Source organism: Apiospora kogelbergensis (genome assembly GCF_038363985.1).
Source record: "Apiospora kogelbergensis strain CBS 113332 chromosome Unknown utg000001l_segment0_segment0, whole genome shotgun sequence".
NCBI lineage: Eukaryota > Fungi > Ascomycota > Sordariomycetes > Amphisphaeriales > Apiosporaceae > Apiospora > Apiospora kogelbergensis.
Genome location: NW_027117418.1, coordinates 7981687 through 7994955, shown reverse-complemented (window position 1 = coordinate 7994955; position 13269 = coordinate 7981687). Strand labels below are relative to the sequence as shown.

Genomic DNA, 13269 nt, shown 5'->3' with positions numbered 1-13269 from the left:
GCCATTTATCCCGCTCCCCGACGCGCCCATTAACTTGGTGATCCTCAACAGGGCCGACCGAAAAACCCAAGTGACAGATCTGAGGGAGAAAACGACGCAAACAAGGGCGCGCGCATAGGCAAAAGGCCAAAGGGCCGGCGACTTGTTTCAGATGCGTGAGAAAGAGTCGCAGGTTGAGAGATGAAGGAACATGGGGTGCTGGTTTGCAAGACTCGACTGGCCATGACCAATGACTTTTACCGCCGGACTGAACAACCCAAAGCAGTAGTTTTGCAGATCAGGCACTAGAGGCACTAGCGACGGGTGGAGTTTCTGGGGTGGGTTTTCGGTGGAGTGTGGCTGGTGAGGTACCATCACTTATCACAAGCCTGCACGCCCAAAACATCAAGCCCGACTGGCCGATGTCCCCGCCATTCTTTGCAGTGGGATCGTGATAATATCTCCCAGAGTCTTGCCGGTCCAGCCGACCGTTGAAATGAGGCGTGGACCCCCAGGGAAATTGATGTGGCATTTGCTACGAGCGAGACCGAGGCAGTTGTTACCCTGATGAGACAGATAACTCCAGGTAAACTTTCTCGACCCGACGGGACCTCCAAAGTCGGCCTACTTGTACATTTCAAGGTTGATGGGTGGTGAGCGGGCAGAGGCACCAACCTTAACCCCAACACGAAGGTTGGGAAAGCATGGGATGCAATTGGTCCGGCCCTATCGGCTCTCTTTCTCTCTTTCCCTCTCGCTCATGCGACATGGCGAGGCGGGAAACTTGGCATTCGCGATTTGAGTGTGCCGAGTGCTTTCAGCAGGTTGTTGTACATGGTAGTGCAGGTCGTCCGCATGACCTCCCGCGACCGCCGAAAGCCCCAACGTTACACAATGCTCTGGCTGTCTGAAGGTAGTTATGTAATCAATGGTGCTACCACGCCACGATGGAGATAGAGAAATCCCAGTCGGCCGTCCTTCTCGAAACAAGCAATGATCAACGGTGTTGGGGTGTGTGCTGTTTTTATGGGATGATGGCAATCCTTTCGGGTGGGAAGATGGGAATGTCGGCACCGCTCTGCCTCTGGAAAGCACCATGCGCACGCTATTGGTCGCAAGCGTTGCCCGGACTTTAGCAGTCGGTCCAAACGTGCCGTTTGTTTCCAAAAGCTAGGGGGTTGAGCGCCACAGACGGGGAACCTTGGAAAGAATCATCAATGATGATGATGATGCGTGGTGGTTGGTTGTGTGGTTGCTATGTATGTACCTGACACTGGCAGGCTGGCCGCTGGCTGTAGCAGTATGTAGGTGTGTCTGGAGTTTGGAGAAGAGAAGCTCTCCCCCTGCGCTGCTTTGCAGCAAACGACGAGGTTCGATTGGCTCGTTGCGTTGATATGTCTCTGCCAGGAAGCTCGTATTGCTTGGCGCGCTAGCCTTTTCTCTGCTCTCTCCAGCCACTTCTGTCATGGGACATGGGCAGGACATGGGCTGGACATGGGGGGCACCCTTGTGTCGCTAGCTCGATTTAGGCCGTATTGTTGCAGGGATCCAGAGGTTGCTGTCACGATCGTTGACCGGGATCAGTCCAGCATTTTCCCCATCTCAGGTCTCATCCTCGTCCTCGCTCGTCCTCGCCTTCGCCTAGGCACGGGTTTGTGTGTGAGAGTCTGTTGTGCCCTCTCTTTTTTATACATCCATCCTGCCCTCCCCCTTCCAAATTCTCTTCCGGTTACTCGTTAGCATTTTAGTGATTGTATCTGAGATCCTGATCACCACCAATCCCAATCCACCTCCAAAAGTCAATTACTCCTTCCCAGCGAAGTGCAGACGGCCGGCCCAACATATTAATATTAATCATCAACCAATCCTCAAACAGTCAGTACCCCAAACACACGCCTCCAAGAAAACATCCTCAGCTCTGGCTGGCCCGGACAATTTGCGACTAACATAATTTCTACTCTTATCTGCAGACCAAAACCCACCACCGCAACCATGTTCTCCCAAAACGTTGCCCTCGTCGCGCTGTCCGCGCTGACTGTCGTCTCTGCGACCACCTCCAACTGGACCTCCATGATCGACGTCAACCAGATCGAGGTTGGCACGCGCAGTATGTTTTTGTCCCGCTAGATGTGGCTTGCGACCCTAGACCAGACAGGCAAAGCTAACCTACCTTGTGCAGACGGCTGGTGCCAGGCTCAGCAGAACACCTGCGATCAAGTTTGCGCCCCTTCTTCAACGAGCACCTGCGACTTCGTATGTAGCGATGAATCCTCCCAATGCGGACTACCAAACTAATTCCCTCTACAGACAACTCTGAACTACGTCTGCGAGTGCGCTGATGGCTCAGACCCCAAGCTCTCTCAATACACCGGCACCATCGACTCGGTATGTCCTTCTCAAGTCTGACCGCTGCTCCGTAACGCATACTAACTCTACTTCCCCCTCTTTAGTTCACTTGCAACGAGGCCTACCGGGTGTGCAACCTCGCCAACGTCGGCAGCAAGACTGGCCAGGACAACTGCACCAACACCATCCAGAAGAACTGCGGCACCAAGGACCCCTCCAAGAAGGAGGCCGGCGGTTCTGGTACTGCTAAGAGCAGCAGCGCAGGCCCCAGCCCCACCTCCACCGGCGGCTCCGGTTCCTCGTCTGCCTCCCAGACGCCCCAGCCCTCCAAGGATGCTGGCAAGAGCGCCGGCATGTCCCTGTCCGCTGTCTCTTACATTGGCAACGGTGTCGCCGCTCTGGCTGTCGCCGCCTTTGCCTACATGATCTAAGAACATGTGATGTGTGGAAGTAGACACGGAGAAGATGCGTGAGAGAGATGTGAAGGAGACGTTGCTCCAGATCCGGCAGGGAGTGTTGGTATTTGATTTTTTTAATGGACTGCATATGTCGGACCGTACTAACGGTGCCACGCGATACCCCAACTCCTTAATACGAGCAAACGATTAAAAGCGAGTTGACGAGTTGGCCACGATAGGCAGTCTGCGAAAGCATGGTGTTAAGGGTGGCATGATTTAGACATTGTTGCTGCGATGGCTGCGTCGGACGAGTAGTGTAGCATCAACGCCTTGAGAGGCAGCAACATCATCATAAGACAAAGCGTCATATAGCTCAATGGACTTGTATCAGTTTTTCTGAGGCACAATATCGTCTTTGTCCGCATTCTTCGTGTGAAATCTTTGTGAAATAATAGTCTTATATAAGACAAGCATCTGAAGAGTTACGTATCATATATAAGTCGAGGTAGGTAGGCCTAATAAGATGCGGCTTAGAGTCTTCGAGCGCATTCTCATCAAGGCTATTCACCAGGGCTCTATAAACTTCTTCGTTCCATACTTAAAATAGAAAGAGGATTGCCTGTGACTTGCCCTGTTACTCATCACCGGGAAGAGAAAATAGCCATACCACTTGATCTCAGCTCGACCATGGCGTTTCCACAGGAGAGACAGGCCGTTTATGAGGCGCGACCGTCTCTACACTTACACCCCGCCCTGGAAGATACTCTGGACGGCGTGGTGGCAGAGCCCACGCGACTGTGCCTACATCCTGCCCTTCTGCCGCAACGAGATGATGTTCCACATAGACGAGTCGAGCCCGCAGAGCCACCCGTGGTCATACACTGTCTAGAAGGGGTGGTGATAGATGAAGACATAACGGATTCCCTGTCTGTGCATTCGCACTTCCTGCCGAGGGAAGAGGAGCAGGAAGAAGACGACGTGGTGGAAATACATCCTTGGTCGTCGTCTCCCGTGTTGTTGATACCCCACAGTGATATTTCCAGCGACCAGACCAGACCCAGCTTTGTCATTGGGTCTGAGAGAGACTGTAGATTGCGCGAAAAGAAGGATATGGAGGCTCGCGATGCGCGCGTGGCGGTCTCTGGGCAGTGCTTCCAGCCGGTGCCCAGCCCTATCGCGCGGTGCAGCGGTCCGATGACGGTTATCCGCGTTGACCGCCTGGCCGCGTTGACAAATTTTCAAGCAGAGGAAGAAGAAGAGGAAGAGAAGGGAGACAGAAATTCCGAGCACGAGAAAGAAGAGGATACAATCCAGCCGTTGAGCGAGTATGCAGGCGTGGCGGGCTGGGTGGGGGTTGATGAAATACGGGAGCCGTTCGAGGAGAACGAGGGAGCGAAACTCGATTCACGCAAAACGATAACACGAGGGTCCATGGCATCTAACCTCGATTGGAGAAATGAAATAACAAGAATACAGATGGTGGATAGGGGGCCAGGAGGAGAATGAGCGACGAGTTGTTCATTGCCTCACCATTGGGATCTTCTCGCACGTGGGCTTAGGTAAGTAAAGTGATGCCAAGGTAGCTCGGGACTGATTGATAGGAAAATGCAGTCATCATGATCAACGGATCTATTTAGGTAGGTACCTGACCATTCGCTCCTCCAAGTAATTGCCCTGTCCAGTCAGAATGGAAGGTTGCCCCCTAGCTCTAAGACCTGTTGGGACGACGGCGGAAGTCCATCTTAGACCTTCCCTTCTTTTCTTTTCATAATAAACAGTACGTCAAATATCGTGAAAAAGAGACGAAAAATGAAATGATGACTTTGTTCGAAAGCCTGGTCACACAATTCAAAAGTCGTGTCGCGAGTGCAACGTACAATTAGCCCCTGAGTTAGTATTGAGAGCCTACCATCTCGAGATTGAAAACATAAAGTCACTTTCGAATAATGTTATGATGGTCTACAAGCATACCTCTACCAGTCATTTGATAGATCAAGGCCAATCTAGTAGGCTACATCCATAAAGCACCTTTGCTGAGCTGTGCTGTTTGTTGTGAGGTCTTACACCAACGGAGTAAGTTCGTGGTTTAGATGTACATTCACTTCGGCATCCGACAACAATGGGAGTTCATTTTCACGGGATTCACATAGAAAGAACTAGTAAACCTGTGTTTTGATGATTTGTTTTTATTTAACTTCTACTGTACAAGATCAAATGTTCTTTGAATTAAAGCAGGGCCACTGCTGAGAAAGACCGAATTCCTCCCCATGTAACTCCTTGTGCAAATGATGATTATGAAGGAAATTCAAACGCCAACGAAAAAGACTCATCAAGCTATAGAATGACTTGGGAAGCGTGTGCGTCGTGTCGTGAGGAGTGTACCCAATGGAAAGATGGAAGGCTCATCTTTCACTACAGGTAGACTCGGTGAAGTGGTCGTGATGAAAACCGGGGTGAAAGGAGCGCGGTGAAGAAACAGTGTACAATGACGATGTGGTGGCGGTGGTTGATGACGAATAGCTCCTCTCAGATCCAGTTTAGATGATAGTGATGCGGCGGCTCTCGTGCTTCTTGGCCTTGGGAACGGTGACGGCCAAGACTCCGTTGTCAAGAGAGGCCTTGACCTCGTCCGTCTCGACGCGGGTAGGGAAGTTGAAGGTGCGCGAGAACTCGCCGATGCTGCGCTCCGAGACCCAGTACTTGGTCTTGGGGCCGGACGGCTTCTGCGGCTGCTGCTGCTCCGACTTGACTGTTTGGGCGACGGTGGTGGCCGGGGTGGGCTGGGCGCTGCTGCCAGGGCTGCCAGGCTCAGGCTCATCCTCGACGGTGGGCTGGTGGGAGTTGCGGCGAGCCTCGATGTCGGTAGAGCCATTCTTCTCACCGCTCTCGGTGATGGCGCCGCTCATGTTGTTGTTGTTACCCTCGAGCAGGCCGGCGGGGGGTTGCCTTCGGTGTGGGTGCGCTCGACCTTGCCGCGGATCACGATGGTCTGCGGGTCGGTGAACTCGATGTGCACGTTCTGCTTCTCGATGCCGGGCAGCTCGCCGTGCAGCTCGTAGGCTGCGTCCGTCTCCCGCAGGTCGAACTTGGGCGTGAAGGTCGGGATGTGGTGGCGGCCGTGGCGCGAGGCAGAGCCCTCGGGGCCGTTCTGCGACGAGTACTTGTCAAAGTCGTCGATCAGGCGGAAGAGACCCGAGAAGTTGGGCTCGGGGGCCGAGTAGAAGCGGGGGCCGAACAGAGACATGTTGCTGCGTGTGGTGTGTGGATTGGAAGTAGAGACGATTTTGGTGATGTTGGAGATGTTGCGAGGAATTGTTGACTTGATTGATTTTGCTGCAGGTCGCATATGATTTGAATGTGCTATTGTTGGTTGTGTGTGTTCTGATGATGGAGAGAAAAAAGAAAGTGAAGCTATCACGGAGTTCGCTGCTTTATTTATACACGGAAATTACGTTCAAAGGCGACTTCCTCAATTGTCAGGTAGATGTGAGAAGCTTCCATCGTGGATCATCTGGAACCGTCTATCAATTACTAAATACGCTATGGATTCTTCTACAACATACTGGTCGTTGCCTGTTTGTCACGTTTGCAGATTGGAGATTTGCAATCAGGCGACGACAATGAGCCTGACGATGCCGGCAGATGGAGGTTGCTCGAAGTTGCTGGCAACCCCTGGAATCATCCAGAATTATTACCAAGACGGCAAAGTTCTATGCAGATACCGAGGCGCATTGGAATCATGGGGTTCGCTGCCGAAAGGCCCGTGCTCAAGCTCAGTACCCGCATACTGGCTATTCAATAATCGAGGTACGCTAGGTAAAGAGTGTTCGCCATGCATCTAGCTAGATCTTATTCCGTACTCCGTACAGACTGCACATGCTTAGACGAGATACTCAGCTCTTCACATGGCTATCTTTCTCGATACTGATTTGCATCGTGGGTTTATGGCGACATGCGCGAACACAAATCTGATCGCATGCCAATATGTGGAATGCCTAGATGCGTGCCCTGTTCTGTGTACTTGCAGCACGGCGTACTGCACAATCGCCTGATTCCAGCATCAGGTACTACTAACACAATGCATGGGGCTGGGGAAAGATGGGATGAGGTTGGTATTTTGGCCATGATATGAGATCATAGCCGTCCTCGATGATATTACAGTAACAATTCAGACGACATGTCATGCAGTAGCCCGCCCATGCTTGTACCTACTAGCTACCCGCTGGCCTATCAAGCACGCCTCCAGATGATGTCGGATTGTCTCTCCAACTGCTGCCCGACGGTAACATAGAGATGGAAGACGGTGGATGGGATTCCAAAATCCGATAGTCAGGGGTTTGTTTGCTCGATTCCTGCTGTCCGTTTCAGTCTTGGCGGACGTCATCATGTGTTACCTACATGCTCTTTTTGCTTTTTCCCCCCTCCCAATATCTATCTCGCCGTCTGCTTTGGCGGATGGAATCCCATCAATTCTCCGATCGTGAATTGCACGCAAAGACAAAGGGATCACAGGCCCCATAATTGATTGGCGCATGCAGCTCCCCGGTACAACCAGCCCACACATCAACTTCCTTTTTACCGGGCGTGCGTTGCGCGCTGCTTGCTCGCTCTGCGAGTAACTATACTTCTGGACACCTGAGTCCTTTTGAGGTTGTTAACATTGCGTGACCTGTACGCAGTTTCCCCGAGGATTCGGCATTATGCGATGCGACCTGCCGGTCCTCGAGGATTCGGAAGCAAGCTAGCAAGCAGCGTCCGCAACCCACGGATCGATGACGTGGTGCTGCCGCCATCGTGACAGCCCCCCGCACGCGCATGCAGAGGGCGCATCTGGTGTTCTGTCTTGTACACACAAATGTAGGTCAAATTTGGCTGTGGGGCGCATATTGATTCAGCCAGGCAGGGAAAGCATAAGCGCCATCACTTTACATGGTACAGGCCTCCAACTGCCTGTGCTGGGCAGGTGGCCGGCAGGCAATCCTGACGAAGTTACCGGAAGTTTGGCAGATTGGGTATCGATGCTAGCTCGCCTGACCGTCGCCACATTCAAGGCTATCCGGACCGACAGGGGTTGTGGGGAGCCCAAAGACGGACAGTGAGTGAGTGGGTGATCTTGAACTCTTGAATCTCTCTTTTGATTATCCGATATAATCGCGGCTGGGGGTAGGTAAGGTAAGACTCTCACGCCGATAAGTGGAATTACGACAGCGTCTCGCCGGCGTACTATGATTTCTGTATACAGTTAAGTTGGGTTCGCTATGTCCTGCATAACAACCGAGGCTCGCTCGCGCTGGGGATACCATGTCAATCGTAATACGTCACACCGTTTGATCGCATCATCCGTGATTTTCCGCCGTTCCGTTCCCCATTAATGGGCATATGGAGCTCGCATCGGGGGTGGGTAACCGGGGGCCATCGTCATCCCCATCGTCATCCCTTGGGGCATCCCCTGGGGCATCCCCTGAGGCATCCCATGGCGCATCCCCATTGCCATGGGCGGCGGCACAGGAGACTGGACACGGTTGAACAGGCCAATAAGTCTTCGACCTACTGACGGCTCCAGTTCCGTTCCGTCCCGTGCAATCTTGACCTCCCGATTGGAATTACAGGGATTCCGTAGCCCACGGGTGCGGTAGAACGGTAACCTCGACGATGACAGCCACTCAAGTTTGAAAGGCTTTCCCCATGCCTTGGAGCCTCCCTCGCTATCCTGACCGTCGTGTACACTCGCCGAGTCGTCCACCTCGGACTTGGTTTCCGGCGGAGTATCGGCTTCATCTCTCTCGATTTCCCAAAAGATTGTTCCCCTGGCCGAGTCGTCAATGATGTTTCCTCGGGGGCAGTTCTCGGTCGCTTCGGTCGGGATGGCTTTCGGTAAGTCAGAGTCTGTGGCCGTTTGAGCCTTGGGCGCAAACTCGATGGCAGCGGCCGGGTCGTTGTTTATAGGCGATGTCATCTTGGCATAGCCAAAATACTCCCCGGATTTATTGGCAGAGAAAACCAAGTAAACATTATCAACCGACTGTAGCATAGTAGTCAGCATGAGGTCAGAAAGCGTAACAGATCGTTTTCCAAACCTTATAAGCACCATTAAGCGCCTCTTCGTTGTGTGACTGTGTGGCCCAAACTCCGTTCCGCACACTTAATTCCAGATCTTCGACTGTCAAACTCTTCAGTATAAAAAACTTGTCTTTTTGTGCCGCACCATCGACAGCCTGTCCTTCCTTATGCTCCTCGGGTATTTTCTCGGATGTGGTGTACGACTCGGTGCTGGGCTCCGGTTGGTCATCTGAGACCTCGACATCTGGGGCTTCGACAGGGGCAACCTGCACACGTGGAGAAGTAGCAGCAGGACCTGTAGGTGCTGTTTGGCCGGCAGTGCCCTCAACAGTGCTCTTGCGCAATCTGCTGACCAGTCGTACTGATTGGAACTTGGAGTCGTGAAGCTTCTGTTGTGCCGTAATACAGCTCTGTTCATCCTTGAAGTTTGCAAAGGCGCAGTTACTCTTAGATATCAGAAACAACGACTCGAGGCCGCTTGCTTCTTGACACACATGGTGAACCAAGCTCATCAAATCAGTCTGTGGCGGCAAATTTCCAACCCAGATAGCATTTCCTGCGAAGAAATGAGTATGCCATTGCGAATTATTGGGATATATACTGACCGCTTTGCCGTGGTTTACGGGGTGGGCCACGGACGACATTGGAACGATTGCGTGACGCTTCTGGAGAGTGTCAGTCATATATCTTAATGAGGTGAAAGAATAGCTCTGTGTCACCGACCATCTGTGTTGCCCAGAATCGGCATTGGCCCTGGTTGGTCCTGAGGTCCAGAAGGGGAAGCCCCGCGGGGAGCGGAAGTCATGAACTGTCCAGGCATCATTTGCCCAGGAACAGCCTGGTTCTGACCAGCGTACGCTCCCGGTTGGTTATAGTAGTAGCCCCCTGAAAGTTGCTGTGGCGCTGGATTCATCATAACTTGATTCGGGTAATACGCCATATTGTGCCTATGCGACATGTTTGACATGTTTGAAGCCTGCGGGGAAGGCGCGAGTTGATGGCTATAGTACTGCTGAACTTGGGCATGATGAGGCATGTAATATTGTTGTCCAACGATAGGGTTGACGGCCGAATGGCCACCATACTGGGCCATCTGGGGCATGGGATGAGCAACACCGGGAGGCGGACCGCCAGTGTTGTAACGTGGCTGTGCGCCTTGGGTGTAAGTCGTCCGATAGTTGTTCTGCGGCAACGCGTTCGCCATAGCACCCATATTGTATGGGCCTGCCCGCCCATTGACTTGCGGCTGTGTCGTCATATCGAACTGGGCCGAGAAAGCATTGTGGGAAGGATCGAAATGTTGCTGGGGATGGTATCCTAAATGGGACCCATTCGGGTTTCCCTGGTCGTCGATCGGTAGTGAACCCTGATAAGTGCCGCCGAGAGCCTCGGGATGAGTGAGGTCGTTGGACGAGCTTACAGTGGGTAGAGCATCACCCATTGGAGCTGTGTAATGGCAGACGAAAGGGACGGTGCGAAGCAGTGGAAACGAGAGTGATGCGTAAGCGATTGGGAAGCAGCGCCGGCGCAATGCGATTATAACAGCAGTATCGTGCTGGGAGGCTCTATTCTTTTAAGAAAGGGTAGCGCTTTTGCGCTGCGGTCTCTCTATCGGGAGCCGGAACTGACGAGAGTCCAACACAACAAGACGGGAGCTAGACTAATGTCAGGTAACCCTCCACAGCGACACAGAAAACTGAGCCACAGCAAGCGATTTGGCGCAGTATCAGACAGGAACATATACTGTACCTCTAAGCGAAGCTCTGAAGGGACTGAATGCGGGTGATCCTGATTTTGTCGTTGTCCAATCCACGGGCAGAGGTGACCTTTCACCAGGGTAAGTGAACCGAATCCCAGAGGATATAACGACTTAAGGAGTCGCCAAGATACCGAGAAGAATGGGATCAGAGTCGAACGATTACGGGTGCTGATGAGTGACAAGAGTACTGATAGGTCGTCAAGACGACAGGATCGTCGGGTCTGGTGAGGCTGAGTGCAGGTGGGATGTGCGGGCTGCAGGAACACTGCAATGGTGACAGACCAAAGAAAGCCAGAGGACGGGGGTCCTTGAGAGTCGCTTGGAGCTCTAGTAGCAGGCAGACCCGGGAGTCTGTATCGCAAAACCGAAAAATAAAAAATATTGATAGAAGATGGGAGGTGAGTGGTGTGGCTAAATTAGGGTCTTCTGGGGCTGTCGGTTGCAGATGGCAAGAGGAGCAGGGATGTTCGATAGAGTGTAACGGCAATCTTTGCCCTTCTCGTAGTCCCTCTCGATATGAAGTGTCACTTATACATGCAGGGAAGATGACGACTCGCGACGGTGCGGGTGGCTAATAAACGGGAGTGGTAGGTTGGGGGTCTTAAAGCCGTCTCGGGCTACGGGCACATGTAAAGCACGTACATACATGGGTTATGGAGACATGTATGTACATAGTTAGCTGGGTCTCCAGGAGATGAGACGATGGAAGAAGAGCCATGCGATTGTGGGAACAGGTTGAGTATGTAAGTCTGTCCAGCTGCCAGTCCGGGCCCGCCCACCTTCCGCCTTGCCAGGGTACTCGTACAAGATGTGCCCAATATGATGACAATCATGGAAAAGGGACAATGGGAAGGATATCCAAACCCCTTGCTCGGCAGCCAACGTAGCCGATTGGGCGTCCACAGACACCATACCACGGGGACATGATTGGGGACGACGAGAAAAGGGAATCTGTCTGTTTTGGCGGAGTATGGATGGCATTCGTGAAGACCGGGGATGTGTTTTCCTTCTTTTCGCCACCGGCCTATCCTGGGAAGGGGGTTTCTCTAGGGGGTCCCAGAAGGTCCCACGAAGGAGACCCAATATGTAGAGTAAGCAAGTACCTCTGAACAGGTACCCTCCAAGGTGCAGGAAGCACTTAGCCGCAAACGTTCTGGACTCGGCCAGCGACCGGGGGAATAATGTCAATCTCACTTGGCGTCAGATATGCGAGTGAAACAGGGCAAAGCTGTAATATCTGTTGAGGCTAGTCACGAACCCGCACTGTCTGCCTCCGCCCACTGGGCATGGGACTGGAGCCCGAATTCGTCATTAGGTAGGACGAGAAAAGAAATATATGGCAGTTGTCATCTGTCGCTACCTTGCACGGTAGCGAGGGAGTGTTATAGGTACGCAGATAACCCGCCGTTGGGCTACTTTACTTTGTGTTGTTGAGTTTGACCTTGCGCCATGCTCTTTGGGTTCCTTGGGAGCGCCCGCCCGCCGAGGGAAGACGCTTGTCGTCTAATCTAGACCAGCCGTTGGAAATAAGTTGCTGAAAGAAGAGATGGCTGTGTCCGTCACCTCGGCCACTCAAGCCCGCCACGGATTCGCCGTGGTCTGTTATCAATTGCTTGGTTTTGCACGGAGACAGGGAGAGGAAGAAAGAGACAGAGAAAGGCAGATGGAGAGAACTGGCGGACCGGTCCAGACCTCGCACATAGACATCTGATCTGACCCTGCCAGTGCATGTCTTCGCCGACACCCCAGCACATTTCCCCTCGGTCCAAATGACCAAAGTGGTTTTTCTCTGTCTTACGATTCTTGATCTCTGTCCCCATCCATCAAGAAAGCCATTCCTAGTCGCAGGGTGGCGCAAAACCCATGGACACAGTAACGGTAACATGCAATACCTAGGCCATTACTAAGAATGATGAAATGGAGAGGCCAACTTTCGGTATCAGCCGCAATGGGATTGTTGTGTGGCCTGGGAATTTGGAAATAGGAAAGACGGTGGTTTCCCATCTCCACACAAAAGAGCGACGATGGAATGGTGTCAGATCCCTGCCCTTGTCGTGCAGCGGACCGTGTCAAGGTGGGCAACTATGATGTCGACGGTAGTTCGGCTAAATGAGAGGGAGAAAACCTTGGGGCGGTGGACGGAGGACGGAGGACGCAAGACGGTGGACAGTGGCGTCAACTGCACCACAGCTCACCTTGTTCGCGCTGCAAGACTGGGAAAGCTCCCTGCTTTTTACCACCTGGGCAGACAGAACCCATGCAGCTGCCCGTACAGGACGGTACGTACACCACCGATACGTACATGGCCGGCAGTATCACACTGTCATCATCATGCCTGTGGCCTATGTAGCAGCCGGACCCTTGGCCGGCCAACATGTCGTAACTATTCGTCGCTCTTTGCAATAATTGGAGAAGGCTGCATTATCCCAACAAGCAACCTTTTATGAGGTGGAGACCACTCAAAACCATTGACGGAGAAAAAAATATGCGACTGGCACTGGTCACCGAGCCAGGAAGCCTGGCCACTGTTCACGTCGGTGTTGCCAATCTTCATTTTACGATATCTTGATATCTTGGAACCGAGCACTCTGATCACCCATTCTTAGCATTGCACAGCTAGAAGAAGGCATCCCACTTGCCACTAACGTTGCTGTTCAACGTGGGGGCAGTGGCCAGTGACGAGTCAGCGTACGTAGGGTACAGAGTAGTTTGTCCCTTATTAGGGGA

The 13269-nt window shown here is 52.6% G+C and overlaps 4 protein-coding genes across 4 annotated transcripts; 2 read left to right on the top strand and 2 right to left on the bottom strand.

Moving 5' to 3' along the window:
• Positions 1-1971: 1971 nt before the first annotated feature.
• On the top strand, positions 1972-2756 carry PG998_002576 (uncharacterized protein; the record flags this gene model as incomplete). Its single annotated transcript, XM_066869394.1, has 4 exons — positions 1972-2086; positions 2159-2232; positions 2287-2364; positions 2430-2756. The coding sequence occupies 4 exons, from the start codon at positions 1972-1974 to the stop codon at positions 2754-2756; spliced, it is 594 nt and encodes a 197-aa protein (XP_066737809.1).
• A 654-nt stretch (positions 2757-3410) lies between these two features.
• PG998_002575 (uncharacterized protein) lies at positions 3411-4229 on the top strand (the record flags this gene model as incomplete). The annotated part of the gene is made up of 1 exon (XM_066869393.1): positions 3411-4229. The coding sequence occupies one exon, from the start codon at positions 3411-3413 to the stop codon at positions 4227-4229; it is 819 nt and encodes a 272-aa protein (XP_066737808.1).
• A 1031-nt stretch (positions 4230-5260) lies between these two features.
• On the bottom strand, positions 5261-6224 carry PG998_002574 (heat shock protein 30; the record flags this gene model as incomplete). Its single annotated transcript, XM_066869392.1, has 3 exons — positions 5261-5575; positions 5644-6083; positions 6176-6224. The coding sequence occupies 3 exons, from the start codon at positions 6222-6224 to the stop codon at positions 5261-5263; spliced, it is 804 nt and encodes a 267-aa protein (XP_066737807.1).
• Positions 6225-8091: 1867 nt separating this feature from the next.
• Positions 8092-10224, bottom strand: PG998_002573 (uncharacterized protein; the record flags this gene model as incomplete). The annotated part of the gene is made up of 4 exons (XM_066869391.1): positions 8092-8745; positions 8801-9339; positions 9389-9448; positions 9507-10224. The coding sequence occupies 4 exons, from the start codon at positions 10222-10224 to the stop codon at positions 8092-8094; spliced, it is 1971 nt and encodes a 656-aa protein (XP_066737806.1).
• Between the last annotated feature and the right edge of the window lie 3045 nt (positions 10225-13269).